Source organism: Episyrphus balteatus, chromosome 2 (assembly GCF_945859705.1).
Source record: "Episyrphus balteatus chromosome 2, idEpiBalt1.1, whole genome shotgun sequence".
NCBI lineage: Eukaryota > Metazoa > Arthropoda > Insecta > Diptera > Syrphidae > Episyrphus > Episyrphus balteatus.
The window spans coordinates 21,579,301-21,600,696 of NC_079135.1; the positions used below are offsets into that span (position 1 = coordinate 21,579,301).

A 21,396-nucleotide genomic window follows, 5' to 3' on the forward strand; every position below is an offset into this window, starting at 1 on the left:
CTATTCAAGTGACGCAAAAAAAACACTGTTTTTTGTGAAGTAATGCGAAAAAACGCAACTAGTAGCCATACGGTTTCTGTTTTGGGTTTTTTGTTTTTACAACATTGTTTATTAAAAGTTCCTCTTTGAAAATGCAAAACCAAAAATCTACTAAGTTACCTCACCGAAGCGCCAATCGGTATTTTCTAAAGAAAAATTGTTGTTTCTATTCAAGTGACGCGAAGTGTACCTATATTTCTTATAATTTAAGATGATATTGTGTGAATTCAAATTTTAAAAAAAAAAAAAAAATGATTTATGACGATCGTTAAAACTCCAATGATAAGCTAATATTTATGAGCAGGTTCGTGTGACCCAGTCGTGCATTTTATTTATTATTCTTCATTTTGTAAATTTGAATTTTACTTTATTTTTTCATAATTGCATGTTTTTTAAGCTAATTAGAATCTCGTTGCCACACGTCTATGTACAAAGCTTATCGTGATACAACAAACTTCAATCAATTTGATTATATTTTAATAACAGAGAATCTAAAGATACATATCTTAAATATATATTTTTAAAGGGAAAAATATGGATACATAAAGCATATAATAAATTAATATTATAAAATATAAAATATAAAATATTCAACAGCAGTTTTTTCGATAGCCGTGTTAATTTGTATTCAAAGATTCCTTTTAACGATTTTGAATTGTTCAAGTTGAAACATAAGCTTGTTTCTGACAGGACAGTATTTATCAGAGCTGCGTTCGGAAAAAGTGATTGAAAATTTTGTTCTGACAAAATGACTTATTTTAAAGATAATAAAAAAATCATAAGTCCTGATTTAATTAACCAAATTCGAACAAAATTTCAAGCTTTCAAAAACATAGTCATCGAATATTGTGAAGAAAGTTCAATTCAGGGCTTAAAATATATCGGAGAACGAAAACGGCCATTCTTCGATAGGTAATTTCTTGAGACTTCCCAAACATATTGTTTTTTTTTGTTTTTTTTTTTTTTTTTTCAGAATCATTTGGCTATTTGCTGTCATCATTTCAATATCATTGTGTTACTATCTAATTGGAAATATTTTCAATCAACGCACTAAAACTCCAGTCATTGTAACATTCAATGAAAAAGTAACACCCGTTTGGGATATTCCATTTCCAACAGTCACAATATGCCCCGAAACCAAATACCACACAAATCTATTCAATTATACAAAAGTTTATCAAAAAGTTAAAGACAAACAAAATCTTACAAAGGAGGAGTAAGGATATTAAAAAAATATATAATCAAACTAGTTAAAGGTTAAATTTGTTTGTTTAATTAAAGAACTGATATGTTTGATGCAATTGCACAAACATGTGTAGTATCTAGGTTATTTCTCGATCAAAGATTGGCCATCGCCTATTCATCAGATCTAATCAAAGCTATGTTGACTGTAGCTCCCACATTAAATGAGACTTTATCAGAGTGCCTTTTTAAAAAATACAGCGACGGCGTGGAGCAAACATGTAATGCACTATTTGATACTATCTTGACAAATGAAGGAATTTGTTTTACGTTTAATTCGCTTAAATCTAATTACTATCGACCAGAATTGTAAGTCTACAATAATTAAAAGTTAATTTTCTACAAAAATCTCTCCACAAAATTAGGCTCAAAGTACGCAAAGCAGATTTTATCGGTACCCGATTTGAAAATGATAAAGAAATAAAATGGGATTTAGAAAATGGCTATGACCCAAAAGCTAATGAAGATGCTTTTCCATATCGTGCTTTAGATGCTGGAGACCTGCAAAGTCTTGTTGTAACTCTGGCAGATCGAATAGAAGACAAACAAGAAATATGTAGAAATTATGTTCAAGGTTTTAAAATAGCTGTTCACACTCCCGGAGAAGACATACAAATACTGTCGAATAATTATATCAACGTTCCCTTGGATCAATCCGTTTCGATTACAATCACGCCGAAGGTGGTGACATCTGATGACTTGCGTCATTATACTCCAGAAGAGTATGTAAATCAGAGTTCTGAAAATCCGAAATCCCGAGAACATAAATTTCTAAAATCTACAAAAATCTGAGAAACCTAAATTTTTAATATTAAAAAGCCTGAAAACATAAAATCTCGAAAATCATAAAATTCGAAAATCATAAAATTCGAAAAATAAAAATTCCGAAAACCCAAGATCACGAATAGGCAATTTCTCGATAAACGAAAAATCCGAAATACAGAAAACCCAAAATCAAGTAAGGCTCAAATCTTGGGATTTCGATGGGTAATTTTTTGATTTTTGGGATTTTTCGTTTCGGGGTTTTTGGGTGTTCGGGATTTTTGTGATTTAAGGTTTTCGATATACTGTGACTTCAACCCTAACAAACCTTAATAAATATATTAATACAGTAAAATAAGGAGAAAAAAGGGGTAAATCTCGGAATGAATGTTAGTAGAAATTTTTTTTCCTCAATATCTTCCTTTTGCCATTCTATAACATAACTCAAAAGTCTAGAAAAATCTCATGTCCGCTTGTCGCGATTTCAAGGTCAAATCGCGAAATGGAGATTTTCAAAATTAGCAAAAATAGCCTATGGTATTATATACACATATGATACATGGTTTCAAGGTATTTTTTAATGCTGATTCCAAAAAATCTAAAATCAAGACAATCTGACATCTCTGGAAAAAGTTATACCTGTTTTTCATCTGTCAACTCATATTATTATAACAGTTGCAAACTTACTGCCGAAAAACCCTTAAAAGTTATGGTAGATTAACCAAATTTTGCATGTAGATTTTAGAATCCATCATCATTAAAAATGAAAACAATCCATTACAAAAAATATATATACCTACGAAATAATGGTATTTTTTGATGGAGGGGCAAATTTTAGGATATGCACTAAAGAAGATTCTGGTTCATCTTAGGAATAAGTGCTAATAGGCTAATTTTTTCATTTTAATCTTTGTTTGGATATTCTTTAACTACCCTCAAAAATCTAAAAAAATCTCATGTCCGCAAGTCCTAATTTTCTTGGTTTGAAGATAAGGTGCAGATTTGAAAAAATTGAAAAACTACTCTTCAGATATTTGTGTCAGATCAACATGAATAAGGGACATTACTTTTCAGGGATGGTCATATTGATTTGTTTGTGGGTTTTGTTGGAATCAGCGTTAAAAAATACCTTGAAATGATATGGGTTATGTTGGTATACATATAAGAATCTAAAATTTTATTATTATTTTTTTTAAATCTGCACCTAACTTAGTTTAACCTGGAAAATAAGAACTTGCGGTCATGAGATTTTTTTAGATTTTTGACATAAGTTATAGAATATCCAAATAAAAATAGAAACAAAAAAATTAGCCTATTAGCAGTAATTCCAAGATTGTACCAGGATGTTTTTTAGTGCACATCCCAAAATTTCCCCTTTTCTCAAAAAATACCATTTTGTCATAGATATAAATGTTTTTTTGCATTGCATTGTTTTGATTCTTAATGATAATGGATATGAAAACCCTCATGCAAAATATGATTCCGCTACCATTACTTTTAAGGTTTTTTCGGTAGTAAGTTAGCAACTGTTATAATAATATGGGTTGACAGATGAAAAACAGGTATAACTTTTTTCAGAGACGTCAGATTGCCTTGATTTTAGATTTTTTGGAATCAGCATTAAAAAATACCTTGAAATCATGTATCATATGTGTATATAATACCATAGCCTATTTTTGCTAATTTTGAAAATCTCCATTTCGCGATTTGACCTTGAAATCGCGACAAGCGGACATGAGATTTTTCTAGACTTTTGAGTTATGTTATAGAATGGCAAAAGGAAGATATTGAGCAAAAAAAATTTCTACTAACATTCATTCCGAGGTTAAATCCTTATTTGACTGGATTATATATATTAAATTTGTTTGGTTTTTAACTATCTTCTTGTATTTAGACGCCAATGCTATTATCAAAATGAACCGTATTTGAGGTATTTCAAAGTCTACACTCAGGCGAATTGTGAATTGGAATGGCTGACAAATGCTACACTATTAGAATGTGGATGTGTCAAATTTGCAATGCCAAGTAAGAAAATACTTATTTTTATAAAAAATAAATTTAAAATCGTTTTTTTTTTTTTTTTATAAAAAAAAAAATAGGAAATGCTTCTCATTTAGTTTGTGGGTATGAAAGTGATTATTGCGTTGACCTTATTACAAGCTACAGTAGAACTTTGACATTTAGAAAAGAAAAAGATATGGAATTGAAGCATAGTTGTTATGAAAAAGGTGATTGTAAAAATTATTGTCTACCAACATGCTTCAGCATTGAGTATAATGCAGAAATTAAACATCAAAATATAATAGATTATGCTCAGGTATTGAAAACTAAAGTAGACCCTTTCGCCAGTTTTAAATACAATTTTTCAACGTAAGTACTTTTTTATAATTGGAAAAATGTTTTTTTATTTATTTATGTTTAAATTTTTAGCACTCGAATAAGTCAAATAAGTATTCACTTCAACGACCATCAATTCAATGGTTTAAAACGGTCCGAATTGTATAGTACAACAGATTTAATTGCAAATTGTGGAGGTTTATTGGGACTTTTTATGGGTGTTTCGATTTTGAGTATGGTGGAATTTGTATATTTTTTTACATTGAGAATATTGACGAATTGGACAAATACTACCAAAATACAAGAGAATAAAAGCAATGGAAATAATGCTTTTTGGACCCGTTCCGTTCGCCACCCAAGGATTTTTAAAATCCATCAGTCGAAACCGAATTCAAGCATTCGATTTAGGAAATGAAAATCTATCAATAGGTTTTGAGTGTGTTAAACAGCTTTTTTAAAAAAACTCATTAAATTAATTAAATTAAAAATAAAACAAATACTAAAATGTATGAAAATAATTTTTTAATTCAACGTCATGAGAAATTTATTAAAATCATAAAAACAAATACAAATTTTGTGTTTTTTTTTAAGAACAACATCTCTCTAGTTAGCATACTTTCACTTTTATCACAAAACAAAACCGACTTCCATGTGGATCGAAACTGGGTTTTATGGTTTTCCAATAGTTTCTATGACCAGAACTAAACTTAATTTAAATGGGACAACACTGCACCCACCAGCTCTCCAATACAAAAAGAACTATCAAAATTGATTCACTCAGTCCAAAGTTATGAGGTTATAAAAAAAAAAAAATATACAGACGAACACCTCCTCCTTTTTAGAAGTCGATAAAAACAATAAGGTTTCTTTATGGTTTTCATCCAAGAAGGAAATTTTATTAAAATAATCATCTTTTTCTTATTGTTTTAAAACTTGCACTTGTAGGGTTTTGCCAAGAAAAATGGTAGATTAGATAAATTAATGAATGTAATTTATACAGAAAACAGATTGTTTGGATATATATTTCATATTCATAATTCAGAGATAACGGTAAAAAAATTATCTTTTTTTTATACTTGATATCTTTTTATTTAACGCACTTAACAATTTTATTTAACCCAATTTGATGTTTTGTTTGACCTTTAGGGCGAAACGCATTATTTTGGACTAAAGGTCAAACAAAACATCAAATTGAATTAATTTCATAAAGTCCATAAAACAAAAACAAATTCTTGTTTACGTTTTCTTCTTCTTCTTAATTTTATTTAACTTCATTTCGCATGCTGATAATATAACCATTCATTTGATATACTACACACAACGCTGCATGCACCACAAACAGCATAATCTGTATTTCAAAAAGCCTAAAAGGCTTTAAAAAATTGTAACTTTTACGTAGGCATTTGTATAAATATGAATGAGATTTTTTTTTTTAAGCTGAAATGGCAATCTTTTTAATGATATAAAACTTATTGTAGTTTGTTACATAAAAAAAATTATAAAAAGGTTTTGAAAGAATAAATAGTTTGATTATTTTTTTTTATGAAAACTAATTCCCTTCAAAAAGTTCTAGATCTTTTGTAGATGACATGATTGATGTAATTAAACTTTTTTTGCTTTTTTCATGAAACAGGTTTAGCATTTAGAATTTTTTTTTTTACTTTTGAATGTGGTTTTATTCTCTAGAAAAAAAATTGGCTTTTTGATGATATATAATGTACTACAATACAGAAAGTTTTTTTATTTAAAAAAATGACAAAATGAGAAAAAAAAGTTATTTTTTTCGCTTTTTCTTGTTAATTGTGATTGGCTTCGAAAAATTATTTCGTTTTTCTACAAAATATACAGATATAAAAATAATTACTTTACCATGAGATGGTATTACTATTTTATACATTTTACAAGAAATTTGCAAAAAAAAAAATTATTTTTAGACGTAAAATTATCGCCCGTTAACCGACTTTACAGACAACCAGTTTTTTTTTTTTAATTGCGACGCTTTTAGAAATCCTTTTAAGAACATCATTCTCTCGGGTACTACTAAAATAGTTGTTTTTACTTAACCCTTAAATGCTTGAATTTTCCAATTTTGAAAAAAATTACTTAACAAAAAAAAAATATTTTAAAAATTATTTTGCAAAATTTCTTTTAAAAAATAAGAAAATGCTTTTTTAATGACCTTCAATAATTCTTTAGCATTTCAATATTAAATTTTTTTGTTTCCGTATTTAATAGCTTATATAGGTAATTAGGATTCTTTTTCATATTTTTAAATTATATATAATATAATTATAAATATAAAAAAATTACTGCTTAAAGTATTTTTTTTTCTAATTGACAAAAAAAAGTTGGATTCCAAAAATCAAAGTGGACTTAGCCAAAACATTAATTTTATATTTTTAAATGTTCTTAAAAATTAATACAATATTAAAAAAAATATTAATAAATGTTTTTTATTTTTTTTTATTTATTTATTTGTTTATTTGTTATAGCTAAAAAATAATTGTAACTGTAGGAACAAAACGAAAGAGCTGAGCAGCAAACTTTATACAAATTAGAAATGTCTCAATTTGCGAACATAATAATTGTTAATGATTAGTTTTTTTTAATTCCAATTGGCAACTAAATGTTTCATCAATAAATTAATAAAGTTAATAATTTTGATCACCAAATTTTCAAAAAGAAACAAAATTTAAATTCTTTATAAAGTATTGACTGGATTGCGAATTAACAACGAGTAGGGTGGTCTTAGGTAAGTGTTTTTTTTTTTTTTTTTAATTACAAAGTATAGATATATTTTGTATAAATTAAACTAAATTTGATCAGATCAAGAGCTATGACCGTTCAAATATATTAAAAAAACCTAAATAATCAATTAAACAGAGTCATTTTATAAACCATGTAAGTTAAATCATAACAATCTGATTTCATTAAAAATATATATTTCAAGAAAAAATACTTCCAGGTATATTTTTGAAGAAGGTGAAGCTATATTTAATTCATTTTAATCGATACTGTCTTTTAAAAACATTTAAGGTCGTGCAATTTGTGTTATTTTTTCATAATTGCATGTTTTTTAAGCTAATTAGAATCTCGTTGCCACACGTCTATGTACAAAGCTTATCGTGATACAACAAACTTCAATCAATTTGATTATATTTTAATAACAGAGAATCTAAAGATACATATCTTAAATATATATTTTTAAAGGGAAAAATATGGATACATAAAGCATATAATAAATTAATATTATAAAATATAAAATATTCAACAGCAGTTTTTTCGATAGCCGTGTTAATTTGTATTCAAAGATTCCTTTTAACGATTTTGAATTGTTCAAGTTGAAACATAAGCTTGTTTCTGACAGGACAGTATTTATCAGAGCTGCGTTCGGAAAAAGTGATTGAAAATTTTGTTCTGACAAAATGACTTATTTTAAAGATAAAAAAATCATAAGTCCTGATTTAATTAACCAAATTCGAACAAAATTTCAAGCTTTCAAAAACATAGTCATCGAATATTGTGAAGAAAGTTCAATTCATGGCTTTAAATATATCGGAGAACGAAAACGGCCATTCTTCGATAGGTAATTTCTTGAGACTTCATTCACAAACATATTGTTTTTTTTTTTGTTTTTTCAGAATCATTTGGCTACTTGCTGTCATCATTTCAATATTATTGTGTTACTATCTAATTGGAAATATTTTCAATCAACGCACTAAAACTCCAGTCATTGTAACATTCAATGAAAAAGTAACACCCGTTTGGGATATTCCATTTCCAACAGTCACAATATGCCCCGAGACAAAATATCACAAAAGTCTCTTCAATTATACAGACGTTTATTTTAAATTTAAATACTCAAAAAGTGCTACAAAAGAGGAGTAAGAACATTAAAAATATAAAGTCAAACTATGTATTTAAACTTTTTAAATTTGTTTGTTGTTAAAGGGCTTTTATGTGGGATGCAATTTCACAAACATGTATAGAATCTTTTTTTTATTTTACTTTCCACTCATTTTTGTTGTTCATCTCCGAACCATCTGATCTAATCAAAGCTATGTTGACTGTAGCTCCCACATTAGATGAGACTTTATCAGGGTGCTCTTGGAAAAAATACAACGAACGCGTGAACGAATCATGTCAAGCACTATTTGATACTATTTTGACTAATGAAGGAATTTGTTTTACGTTTAATTCGCTTAAATCTAAATATTATTCACCAGAATTGTAAGTCTACATTTCACAATAATTAAAAGTTACTGAATTTGCTACAAAAATCTCTCTCTCTCTCTCTAAAAAAAAAAAATTAAGGCTCAAAGTACGCAAAGCAGATTTTATCGGTACCCGATTTGAAAATGATGAAGAAATAAAATGGGATTTAGAAAACGGCTATGATCCAAAAGCTAATGAAGATGCTTTTCCATATCGTGTTTTAGATGCTGGAGACATGCAAAGTCTTTTTTTAACTCTGGCAGATCGAATAGAAGACAAACAAGAAATATGTAGAAAGTATTTTCAAGGTTTTAAAATACTGTTTCACACTCCCGGAGAAGACATACAAGTACTGTCGAAGAATTATGTTTCTGTTCCCTTGGATCAATCCGTTTCGATTGCAATCACGCCGAAGGTTGTCACATCTGATGACTTGCGTCATTATACTCCAGAAGAGTATGTAACCAAGTTACAGATACAAATTCTAAATACAGAAACCCAAAACCAAAATCCCGAGAACCGAAAATCCAAAATCCCGAAAACCTTAAAAATACCCCAAAAAACCTAAATTCTGAATGGTCACAATCCTGAAAAAAATTCGAAAATCCAAAATCTCCCAAACCCAAATTCTCGATAAACGAAAACTCCGAGAACTTTTGGATTTTTGGGATTTTTCGTTTGGGGTTTTTGGGATTTAAGATTTTCGATAATCTGTGACTCCAACCGTATCAAACTGTCAAATAAATATTACATTTTTTTGGTTTTCAACTATCTTCTTGTATTTAGACGCCAATGCTATTATCAGGATGAACCGAAGTTGATGTATTTCACAGTCTACACTCAGGCCAATTGTGAATTAGAATGGCTGAATAATGCTACCCTATTAGAATGTGAATGTTTGAGAATTGGAATGCCAAGTAAGAAAATACTTATTTTTATAAAAAAATAAATTAAAAACTTTTTTTAGGAAATACTACTCATCCCGTTTGTGGATACGACAGTCAGTATTGCGTTGAAACTATTGCAAGCTACCATAGCATTTTGGCATTTAGAAGAGAAAAAAATATCGAATTGGATTATTTTTGTAAAGAGAGAGGTTCTTGTAAAAGTTTTTGTCTACCAACATGTTTCAGCATTGAATATAAGGCAGAAATTTCACATCAAAATGAAATAGATTATGCTCAGGTATTGAAAACTAATGTCGACCCTTACACCAATTTTAGATACAATTATTCAAAGTAAGTTAATTTTTTTAAGTTGACAAAAATGGTTTTAATTTCTTTTGTTTGTTTTTTTTTTTTTTTTCAATTTTAGAACTCGAATAAGTCAAGTAAGAATTCACTTCAAAGACCATCAATTCAATGGTTTGAAGCGATCCGAATTGTATAGTACAACCGATTTAATTGCAAATTGTGGAGGTTTGTTGGGACTTTTTATGGGTGTTTCGATTTTGAGTATGGTGGAATTTGTATACTTTTTTACATTGAGAATATTGACGAATTGGAAAAATAAAAACAAGATACAAGAAAAAAGAAGCAGTAGAAATAATGCTTTTTGGGCCCGTTCCGTTCGCCGCCCAAAGATTTTTAAAATCCGTCAGTCGAAACCGAATTCAAGTATTCGATTTAGGAAACAAAAAACTATCAATAGGTATTGAGTGTTAATTATGCGAGTATCAACGCTGGGTAAGTCTGATAGGGTTCATAAGAAAATTTTTTGCTCAAAAAAACTATACTAACTTTATTTATTTATTTTTTTTTTTTTTAGAACAATTTTAAGAAGTTATCTATGAAAAAAAAATCATTTTCTTTTATTGGATTTATAATTGCATGGACATTTTTTCAAATGTAAGTTTCTATATAGTAAAATTATTTTACATTTTATTCTATTACAGATAAAAGACCTCAACAAACTGGGCTTAAATTATTGAGATTTACTATTTAACATTAATATTTTAAACACAAGAATGTATTAAGAAAAAATATATTTTTATGATCTTTAAATATGATGTGAAATGCACTTGCTTGCTTTAATGAAAAAAAATGCTTAAAATTTTAAAACTATTTTTTTATTTTATAAGAAATTAGAATGCCCAAAAATATGTATATGGAGAAAAAACTCAGCATCGATACGAATGAGAGCTATTTAGGGAAGTCTGATTGTCTTGGTTCTATGAGATGCAGCAACGAAAAATACTCTTGGATCATGTGCCATAAGCTAGGGTTTCTTTTTAAATGACGCCGTTAGCTTGTGCACATGATACACAAAGAACCCAAAGAAATTACGAGGATGTGGGTGATAACATAAAATTATTGGTATCTGGGATGGGTCTTTCATTAGGATGCATAAAATATGAAATTTTTACAGGCTAGAATTACAGCACTGTTTCACATATGTACCAATGCCAATCCGATTATCGAACTAATTTATTCCATTTGGATGTGGTGCTAAGTCTAGTAATTTTGAAGTGAAAACTTCTTTAGTATCGTAGTGATTTGAAACAAGATGAAACGAAAACGCGACACGACTTCAACTTGTTATAACTTTTTTGTTTTAATAGATAGATGAATGAAAATTGTACTGTAGATAGTTAATTAAATAAACTATAATTGTACAAAATTTCAATTAATTTCATATTCAAAATTCCGAGATAACGGTACAAAGATGTTCTTTTTCTACACACGTTATATCTTTGGATCTAGTGCACATACAAATTTGATTTAACTTTAATACGCATGCGGATAACATAACCTTTTATTTGATATATCACACATAACGGCACGTGCTCTACAAGTTACACAATCTTAAATTGAAAAATGCCTCAAAACACCTGTGGAGATCTGTTGCCGATGACCTGCCGCCAGTGTAGGAAGTACCGTTATCTCAGTTTGAAATATCGACATGGTTGGATTTAAGAAAATCTTACTTTTTTTGTAGGCATGGTAGAAATATGATTGATACGTCATATAAAAAGTGAAATAAGCTTTCAGATGATATAAAATTTATCATAGCTTGTCATTTAAAAAAATAGATTTAATGGGAGAAAAAAGATTGATTTTTGTACTTTTTTGATGAAAAAATTGATTGGGTTCAAAAAATTCTAGCTCTTTTTGTAGATGTTGTATAGACATGGTCGATATAAATATTTTGAATTGAAACAATAAGCTTTCGGGTGATATAAAATTTATTATAGGTGGGCGGATTTAAAGGTGATAGAATAAAAAAGGTAGACTTTTTCGATTATTTTTTGCAAGAAAAATGATTTTTAAAGGTTTCACTTCTACCACGTGTGAATTGCACACATGATTTTTTTTTATTTAATTAATAATATTCTTAGTTTAAAAATTATAGAAGCATTATTTTTTGTATTCAACTACAAAAAAAAAAGTACGCATACACCACAGTGACCTGTTTTAATTTATAATTTAGAAAAGGTAAATCCACTGATATCGACACTGCCCCTGAAATGTAATTTATAAAAAAATAGAAAACAAATATTTTTTCAAGTTTATAAATCATGACATTTTTTTTTTAAAGTAACAACAATTATAAAATTGTGTGTGGGGTGATTTTTTTTCAGTACACGAATGGTACTTTGTAAACATTTCTCAACTAATCATGGTAACTCCAACAAATTCCATAATTTTTTTTTGTTTTTGACGTGATAACGTCTTATAAATCGATGAACCATGGCAGCCACCACAAAAAAGTGACAGTGCGGCAAAAAATTTCAATTCAAAATTAAAAATAAACTATCATTTATTTATCATTTAATAGGGTAAACAGGGGTAAAACGGAAAGATGAAATTTGAGCTAAAATCTAAACGCGAAGTTGTAGAGAGTTGATTTTTTTTTGTTATATGTAGATAGATGAGACTAATTTAAGAATAACTGCATTTAAGAAAAAATTCAAAAAAAATTTTAAACTAAGATTAAACGTTTTGTTTGAACGTTGTACACGTGTTGGGGCTATGAAAAAATTATGACTTTGGGTAGGGAATTTTTTTTTGACAATTCTAAAGGTGCCAGGTGAAAGATGAGGAAAAAAATTAGACGTCTGATACAGATTTTTTCCAACACTCTGCGTTTCGAAATATGAATTTTTGAAAAACACCTTGTTTTTTAGTTTGGGTAGTTTTTGATTTTAAGCATTTTTTTTGGAGTGCTCAAAAAAATTTATAGGGCATGCAGGAATTGAAGTGATTGATTGATTTTTGATTGAATAACGGAAGAAACAAGTTTTTAAAAAACAGTTTTCTTGACCGTTTTTAATTGATTTTCATCGTTTTTGATTTTTATCTTTTTTTCTTCAAAGTTAAAGAAATAAAGTATACAAAGCAATGATAGATTGTAACCAGGACTTTATGTGTACAAAATTTCAATCATTTTTGTAAACACAATTTGGAGGTAACGGTAAAATAAAATTTTCAAATTCAACAGGCTATAAATTTTGATTTAGAGTAGATAAAAATTTGACTAGACTTTTATGAGCATCCTGATACAATTACCTTTCATTTGGTATATCACGCATAACGGTACATTCACTACAAGCTACACAATGTTAAATCAAGAAACTTGTGAAAAACCTCAAAACACCAGTGGAGATCTGTTGATCATGAACAGCCACCAGTGTGGGAAGTACCTACCGTAATCTCAGTTTGGAATTTCGACATGGTTGACTTTAAAAACCTCTTACTCCTCTTGTAGGCATCTCAGGAATATGATTGAAGAGTCATATGAAAGGTGAAACAATATGCTTTCACATGGTATAATTTTAGATTGTCATTGAAAAAAATTGATAAAATAGCGTGAGGACATAAAAATAAATGTTTTTTTTTGCTTTTTTAATGAAATTTGATGGAGTTCTAGCTCCTTTTGTAGATGTCTCATAGACCTGATCGATATATATTTTTTGCGCTAAGACAATAAGTTTTCAGATAGTATAAAATTTTTGCTTTTTTTAATGATGAAAATGATTGTTTTTCATAAATTATTTTTATACTTTAATTTAAAAATGGTTTTATTCTTAAGAATACTTGGCTTTTAAATTGCATAATTTTGTTTGTAAGCTTTTAAAATAATAAAATTAAAATAAGTAGAGAATAAAAAAAGGTATTTTTTTAGCTTTTTCTTGTAAATTATGATTGTTTGAAATAAGTAAACACTTCAATTGAGTCATTTTAAACAAAACCTGTTTTCTGACGACGTTATCACGTAAAATCATCGTCCATAAACCGGCTTTACAGACAATCTTTTTTTCCAAATTTCTATATACAAATTCTTAAAAATTTAAGGAACTTGAACCCTTTTTTTTTTTTTTCGAACAAATAAACTTGAAAATTGATTTCGCAAAGTTTTCGCAAGATAACCACTCCAAAAACACCAGCCGGTAAGTAAAAAGCTTTTTGAAAATGACCAATTTCGTTGTTCTGAAGTGTCTTACACGATCTGCCGACCCCAATACCACAGAAAATTGGTAGGATCTTGTAGATCGGGTGATTCGAAAGCGAAAACATTCAAAATGCACAGATCTGATGGACCAAATTTGAACAGAACGGGAAGAAATACCATCAAATTTATGATAGTCTTCAATAGACTCAATACCAAAAAACTGCGCGCCTTTGTTTCAAATAAAGGGTTGCCAACAAAATATCAATAAAATATGAACCTAAAAAACCAAAAACATAAACAAAAAATATGAATAAATCATTATACTTTATTGTTTTTTACACATTTGCATTTTTTTTTGCTCGGCTAAAAACGCATATTTAGGCAGACTTTTGACCAAATAATTGTCTTGAAGTAAGATATTCCACAAATCGACTCTGTTTCGTGAAAATAAAACATTTTCAATATTGTGTGCCAAATTTGGTGGTATAACGATGTAAAATAACTTAGTTATCATGTAAAACTCTTTTAACCTTTTTCGTTTGCATTTTTTTTTGCTCGCTACTGTAGGTACTATAGCCTATAGGATTCGTAAAAAAAAAATCGAACTCGTGAAACCAATATTACGATGATGGAGAATGCGAAAGAAGTGGGTGCGCCGCGCCAAAACGTAAACGAATGGAGCGATTTTCTTAAAACTTTGTAGTTAACAGTTTTGGGTCATGCCCTCCAGTACAATTGAAATTTTTTGACCAAAACTAACGGTACCTGCCATATATCTACCTAACGGAAACGGCTCTAAGGTTTTTAATTAAGGATTTAAAAAAAGCTTCATTTGCAAATAAAAAAAAAAATACTTGTACTTGTCATAGAACGGTTTTTTTTTAATTATGAATTTTTCGTAAGCGAAAAATCAGATTTAGAACCAAAATTTTTATACAGAAACGTCAAAACAATTACTATATTTAAATTTTTTAAAACTTTTTTTCAACATTTTTGAATTTTTAAAAAATATTTCAAATTTTTTTTTTTTTGAAAAATCTATTTAACATTTTCTTAAAAATGGCATACCAAATTTTTTTTGGAAAATGTTGGAAAATTTTTATACATCAGAAATTATTAAAAAAAAACACTAATGATTTTCGAAATTTTTTTTTCTTTTGAAAATTCTCATATATACACGAAATCAAGGCATACTTGGTTTTGTGTCAAAGATCATCTAAAACGGTGTTTAATTGATTGTCGTGCATTTTATTTTTTGTGTTTTTTTTTTTTTTAACATTGGTACTGGTTAAGCACATATGCCGATTTGAACCAAAATCTGTATACAGAAACGTTTAATTATTTAAAAATTTTCAAAAAGCAACACATTTTGTATATAAAAAAAAAATATTAAAAATTTTATTTTTACAAAAAACAATTTTTTGAAAATTGAATATCTAATATTTTCTTAAAAATGTATTTTTAAAAATGTTAGAAAATTTAATATAAAAAGAAATTATTAAAAAAAACGGCTCTAAGGATTTAAATTTTTTTTTTCAGTGCAAAGCATTTAAGGCGCGAAATACTTTTAAAAATAATAGTACGCTAGTAAAATCTGCCACCGAACGAGGAAAGGAATAATAAAAAACCACATAAATTTCATGTATAGTAGTGATAGAACAAACATACAAATCTTGAGTCTTTCAGAGAAATTCCAAAAAAAAAAAAAAACTAGTAAAACAAGTGTGCCTTGCTGGACAGCTTTGATATTAATATGAAATTTAATTTCTTCCACGAATACAGGACTAGCCCTTTATTATGCAGTAACTTACCTTGATTAGATATTAATATTATCAAACTCATTTCTTCTTTAAAATAAAAATACCATAATGGATCGTTTAATAAACTTAATTTTATTAGACCCTTGAGAGTTTCAACACAATGTTCAAGATATTAATTTATTATTATTATAATTTTTCCGACATTCACTAGTAGCTACTTATGGTTAACCACAAATATTTGCTCATATAACTTTTAATCGTTCAAGAAGACACATAAGAGTGTTTATAGTGTTGTAAAAATTGTATTTAATTTTATACCTAACAATTTTTTTTTTTTTTTAATTGAAAACCAATAAAATGAGATATTTTAAAGAAAACGATTCAAATATAAGTCCGAATAGAAAATGCATAAATTGTCGAACTTCATTTCAAGTTGTCAAAGAAACATTCAACGAATATTTTGAAGAAAGTTCGATTCATGGATTTCGATATATTGGTGAACAAAAACGGCCAGCTTTAGATAGGTAACTATAGAATTATACAATTTGTGCAATAATTGATTCTTTCCTGAAAAAAATCATTTAAAAAAAGAATATTGTTATTTTTGAGTTCCAAGTAAAATTATGCCAAAGTATATTTTTTATAAAGAAACATTTGAATATGGCCTTTATTTTTATGTGGCCTTTATTTTTTTGATATACATATTATGTAGGGTAGGTAAAAAAAAATAGAAATTCTTTTTTTTTTGAAGTGAAAACTTCTTTAGTATCATAGTGATTTGAAACAAAATGAAACGCAAAAGCGACAGCAAAAATTAATTGATTATATCTTTTTTGTTTGAATAGATAGTCTCAGTTTGAAATTTCGACATGGTTGGCTTTAAAATTTGTTTACTTTTTTTCGAGATGTCCTACAAATATGATTTAAACACCATATTAAAGCTTAAAAAATAAGCTTTTAGATGGTATACAATTTATTTAAGGTTGTCATATAAAATAATCGACTTTTATGTGATGGAAGATATAAAAAAAATTATGAAAATTGATTGGCTTCAAAAAATTCTAGCTCTGTTTGTAGATGTAAAACAGATATGATGCAAATAAATATTTAAAGCTTAAATAATAACCTTTCATACATATGATATAAAAATATTCCGAAAAATCGATTGCTAGACACTAGGTTAAGAATATCTTCTAAACTATTAAAGTAATCAATTTGCTGCCAAGGACTTTTTTTGTAGAACGTTTGAGCGTCTTCAAGATAACATCTTGTTCATCATCTAATGACTTTTCAGTGAATTTTGAAAAGTAAACAAAATTTCAATAATTTTTTTTTTTTAATTAGACTTAGAATATGTTTCAAATGGTGTAATTAATAAAAAAAAGTAAATTTTACCTTTTTATAGAGCAAGTTGTTTCCTTCAAGAATATATATAACAATTTGTTACAAAAATTATTAACAAAAAACGAAATTTTAAGGATTTTTTCGATTTTTGGACCTCAAATATCTTTTGAACGGCTACTTAAACGAAAAAAGTGTACAAAACCTTTTTTGTTGACCGTTCAATTTCTTTTAAGAATATATAAAGAAATTTGTTAAAAAGTCGATTTATAAAAAAATGGTTTTTTTTAGTAGATGATTAATAAGGGTATTCACGTAACGAGATAATTTTCTACTTTGCAGAAAAATAGAAAATTCCGCAAAAGGTTTAAATGAACACCCCAGCAGAAAATAATTGCGTAAACAAGGGAAACAAACAGCTGTTTGTTAAACGTCAAATTGAACTTGTTTAATTAAAAAAAATATGTCAAGCTAATTTTGCAAATACTATGCAACAATAAAAAAAATGTAATTTGCTCAAATAAAATGATATTCTCTTTTCAATATTAACATATATTATTTGTGGTTATCTGAATAATAAGACATAAATCGCGTTCAAAAAGATATTCCAGATACGGGGATCCCAGATAGCCTATTCGATAGGTGATTGAACACACCCAAAGTTTATCAGATTTTTTTTCTACGGTTTCTGCTTCAAATTTGTGAGATAAAATTCTATGATTTGCGGAATATTTTTCCCATACAAATTTTGACAGCTCATTTCTACCGATAGAAAATTCTACAGTTTCTACGGTTTCTACGGGTTTTCCGCGTTTACGTGAATACCCCTAATGTAAAATTGGAAAGTTGCGAAGCGGAGGACCTTCCAATTTATATAAAAGATCATATTTCGTGAGTATAATCTGGAGGTGTATAACAATCGATTTTTCAGAGCACCTATAAAATCAAAAGTTTCGATTTTTTTGACCCACCCTAATACATACATTTATGCTAATTTCCAATTTTCAATCACAAATAATTGTTCAATTTTCAATCCTTGATTTTTGATTCTTGACTTTTGATAGCTGGTTTTTAATTTTTAATTTTTGATTTTTGGTCTTTGGTCTTTGATTTTTTTTTTCTTGATTCCTGATTCTTGGCTCATTTTCCTTGCTTTTCTTCCATTTTCAGAATAATCTGGCTCATTGCTGTCACACTTTCTTTCCTAACATGTTCTTATCTCATAAAAAATATTTGGGAAAAACGCACCAACGAACCGGTCATTGTTAGTTTCAATGAAAAACTTACACCTGTTTGGGAAATACCATTTCCGGTGGTAACCATTTGTACTGAAACAAAATCTCACACCAAATTATTTAATTTTACAGAAATCTATTGGAATATTTCTGACAACAAAACCATTACAGAAGATGAGTATGTAAATAAAAAAAATCCTTTAAAATTTTGAAGCATTCATTACATGAAGAAAAAAACCGCATAAATTTAAGCGGATTTCTAAATGGTTTTTTGCAGAGATGACTTCCGTCTTAATTTAAGCGGAAATCCACTTAATTTAAGATTAAAATCTTCTTAAAATATAAAAATAAAAATAAGAAAATTTTCATCTTAAATAAAGTGGATTTCCGCTTAAATTCCATGAAGAAATCCGCTTAAATTTAGGTGGTCTTTTTCTATGTGTAGTAAAGTCCAATGTTTCAGGAAATACAAGTGGGAGGCAATATCACAAATATGTCGACCAAGACTCGAAATGCGCTCTGTTGGGCGCCATTTTGCCAATGCATCAGACTTGATTATGGCAATGTTAAAGTTAGCTCCAATATTCAATGAAACTATGAACGACTGTTATTGGAAACGTACAAATTTCGAATGTGACGAATATTTCGATTATACTTTGACTGATGAAGGAATCTGTTATTCATTTAATTCACTTAAATCTGCACATTATCGGACTGAATTGTAAGTAGAGATAAAATAGAGACATTTTTTTTATCTAACTTCTTAGTTTACAAAAATAAGATACAACTCACGAAGAAAAGAATTTATCGGTTACAATTTCGACAATGACAGAAATTTAGATTGGGATTTAGAAAATGGTTACAACAAACAAGCTAATGAAGAGACTTTCCCTAAGCGTGTCTTGGGAGATGGAGAACTCGAAAGTCTGATTTTATTTATAACAGATAGCAAACAAAACAATGAATTTATGTGTAGAAATGGCGTTCATGGTTTCAAAATAATACTTCATACTCCTGGAGAGGAGCCAAATGTGTCGAAAAAGTTTGTCAGCATTCCTTACGATCAAACAGCTGTGATAACAATTAATCCGCAAATTGTGAGTACTTCAGATGGATTGGAGGATTATGATCCAGAAAGGTTTGAAATTACTTTCTTTCTGATTCTTTTGATAAAGAATTTTTTTTTTGAAGACGCCAATGTTACTATCAGAATGAACGTTATTTGAGGTATTTTACGGTCTATACTAAGGTTAATTGCGAGTTGGAATGTCTTGCAAATCAAACCCTTGCTAAATGTGGATGTGTCAAATTTGCAATGCCAAGTAAACTTTACTTTTTAAACAGTAGAATTATATTATACAATTTTGACTTGTTTTTTTAGGAAATACTTCTCATCCAGTTTGTGGATCTGCAAGTTTAAAATGCCTAGATGACGTCATAAAAAATAGTAACACTGTAAAATTTCAAGAACGAAAAATACCAAACAAAAATAATGATTTTAGTAATTTTTGTCATTGTCTACCAACTTGCTTTGAAGTTGAATATAAAGCAGAAGTTGAACATCAAGTTGATATTAATGTAATGGAAACTGCAACAGCTTTTAGAGAAGAAGACTTGGATTTTTTACTTGAGAAGTAAATCCTATATAAATCCTAAATACTCATACCTATATTTTATTTATTTTACAGTCGAGTAACACAAATACATATTTACTTTAAAGCAGATGTCTTTAACGGTTTGAAACGCTCTGAATTGTATAGCGAGACAGATTTTATAGCAAATTGTGGAGGTTTGTTGGGACTTTTTATGGGTTTTTCGACATTAAGTTTAGTGGAATTGGTATATTTTTTTACCATAAGATTATGGAAAAATTTGAAAACTAGAAAAATAAATCAAAGAAAAGATTTGAAGAAGAAAAGAAATTTAAACAAAATTGCATGTAATAATAAATTGAAATAAAAATTTATTAAATTTATTATAATACTCTTTTGGTTTAATAAATAAACTGTTTTTAGTATTTTTTGTTTTCAATTTTCAATATTTAAAATTATTTTTATTTTACATCATCTTAAATTTCCTTAAAATTAGAACAATCCTTAAAGTAATTTTTTTGTCAACTTGGCAAAAAACCATGCAAAAATCCGGGACAAAGGCTCCCCTATACCAGCATCTTAATTGTCTATTGATTCAAAGATTCTGATCTAGCCAGATGTAAAGGTAATTTAAAGTTCAGCTATCTCCAGCTTTTGCCAGTTCTTTCACGCACGTATACCTTGAGGCCACATCCAAAGGAGTCCTAAATAAAATCGATTCTGATTTCAACAGTTTTTTTTGTTTTTCAAAATTCCGCTTAATTAAATTAGAGGACGAAAGAAGGAAATCATTTTTTTTTACTCTGAGTCTAAGGTTAATTCAAATCTCTGCAAATTTTAATTTCCCATTTTTTTTTTTTTATTTTGAAAGTTATATTCAGCTAGTTTTTTTTAAATAATAAAATCTAGAAAATTGTATAAAGTGTTTTAGCTAGAAATTTGGTTTTTGTAAATTTTGCTTTCAAAAGCTAAAAATACTGGAAAAAAACAAAAACTAAAAGAAGTTATTTTTTAAAATGTCTCCACTGGCCTGAGCAATCGAGAAGTGCATTTAACTTAAAATTAAAATAAAAAATTAAATGTTCCTTCTTTTGTTTAACTTCAGTTTTATCTTAGTGGAATTCAAATAATAATCTTTTTTATCAAAAAAAAAAAAAAAAAACAAAACCGACTTCCATGGATCAAAACTGGGTTTTATGGTTTTTCTAATAGTTCCTATGGCTATAACTGAACGAAATTGCAGCTTTCCAATACAAAAAGAATTATCAAAATTGGTTCACTCAGTCCAAAGTTATGCGGTAACAAACATAAAAAAAAAAAAAAACAGGCGAATTGAATACCTCCTCCTTTTTGGAAGTCGGTAAAAAAAAAAAAAACAAAAAAACTGTTGAGTCTAAAAAAACGAAGTTTATAAAATAGAAAGCATTTAAAAAACTAGATATTTTGATTTTGTCCTCTAATTTCAGACTTATTTCAGCGCAA

General features: G+C 28.1%; 3 protein-coding genes across 4 annotated transcripts; all 3 read left to right on the plus strand.

The window, feature by feature from the left end:
• Positions 1–673: 673 nt before the first annotated feature.
• On the plus strand, positions 674–4,890 carry LOC129910302 (pickpocket protein 28-like). Of its 2 annotated transcripts, XM_055987633.1 has the most exons (8): positions 674–951; positions 1,013–1,255; positions 1,321–1,590; positions 1,647–2,003; positions 3,938–4,068; positions 4,143–4,271; positions 4,350–4,413; positions 4,474–4,890. In XM_055987633.1, the coding sequence occupies exons 1-8, from the start codon at positions 788–790 to the stop codon at positions 4,793–4,795; spliced, it is 1,680 nt and encodes a 559-aa protein (XP_055843608.1). In that variant the 5' UTR covers positions 674–787; the 3' UTR covers positions 4,796–4,890. The 2 variants fall into 2 exon arrangements, with proteins under 2 accessions (XP_055843608.1, XP_055843607.1); XM_055987632.1 differs by having other exon boundaries at positions 4,143–4,413.
• A 2,769-nt stretch (positions 4,891–7,659) lies between these two features.
• Positions 7,660–10,560, plus strand: LOC129910300 (pickpocket protein 28-like). The gene is made up of 9 exons (XM_055987631.1): positions 7,660–7,966; positions 8,022–8,264; positions 8,332–8,610; positions 8,695–9,051; positions 9,382–9,512; positions 9,563–9,833; positions 9,910–10,280; positions 10,363–10,442; positions 10,490–10,560. The coding sequence occupies exons 1-7, from the start codon at positions 7,806–7,808 to the stop codon at positions 10,250–10,252; spliced, it is 1,785 nt and encodes a 594-aa protein (XP_055843606.1). The 5' UTR covers positions 7,660–7,805; the 3' UTR covers positions 10,253–10,280; positions 10,363–10,442; positions 10,490–10,560.
• An 8,254-nt stretch (positions 10,561–18,814) lies between these two features.
• Positions 18,815–19,960, plus strand: LOC129908291 (pickpocket protein 28-like). The gene is made up of 4 exons (XM_055984697.1): positions 18,815–19,043; positions 19,104–19,460; positions 19,514–19,665; positions 19,860–19,960. The coding sequence occupies exons 1-4, from the start codon at positions 18,835–18,837 to the stop codon at positions 19,958–19,960; spliced, it is 819 nt and encodes a 272-aa protein (XP_055840672.1). The 5' UTR covers positions 18,815–18,834.
• Positions 19,961–21,396: the final 1,436 nt, after the last annotated feature.

Coding starts and splice junctions, on each gene's coding strand:
- LOC129910302 (XM_055987632.1), top strand. CDS start 788: ATGACTTATTTTAAAGATAATAAAAAAATCATAAGTCCTGATTTAATT. Junction 952..1,012: donor AAACGGCCATTCTTCGATAG/GTAATTTCTTGA, acceptor TTTTTTTTTCAG/AATCATTTGGCTATTTGCTG. Junction 4,069..4,142: donor TGTCAAATTTGCAATGCCAA/GTAAGAAAATAC, acceptor AAAAAAAAATAG/GAAATGCTTCTCATTTAGTT.
- LOC129910300 (XM_055987631.1), top strand. CDS start 7,806: ATGACTTATTTTAAAGATAAAAAAATCATAAGTCCTGATTTAATTAAC. Junction 7,967..8,021: donor AAACGGCCATTCTTCGATAG/GTAATTTCTTGA, acceptor TTGTTTTTTCAG/AATCATTTGGCTACTTGCTG. Junction 9,513..9,562: donor TTTGAGAATTGGAATGCCAA/GTAAGAAAATAC, acceptor AACTTTTTTTAG/GAAATACTACTCATCCCGTT.
- LOC129908291 (XM_055984697.1), top strand. CDS start 18,835: ATGCGCTCTGTTGGGCGCCATTTTGCCAATGCATCAGACTTGATTATG. Junction 19,044..19,103: donor GCACATTATCGGACTGAATT/GTAAGTAGAGAT, acceptor TACAAAAATAAG/ATACAACTCACGAAGAAAAG. Junction 19,461..19,513: donor GAGGATTATGATCCAGAAAG/GTTTGAAATTAC, acceptor TTTTTTTTGAAG/ACGCCAATGTTACTATCAGA.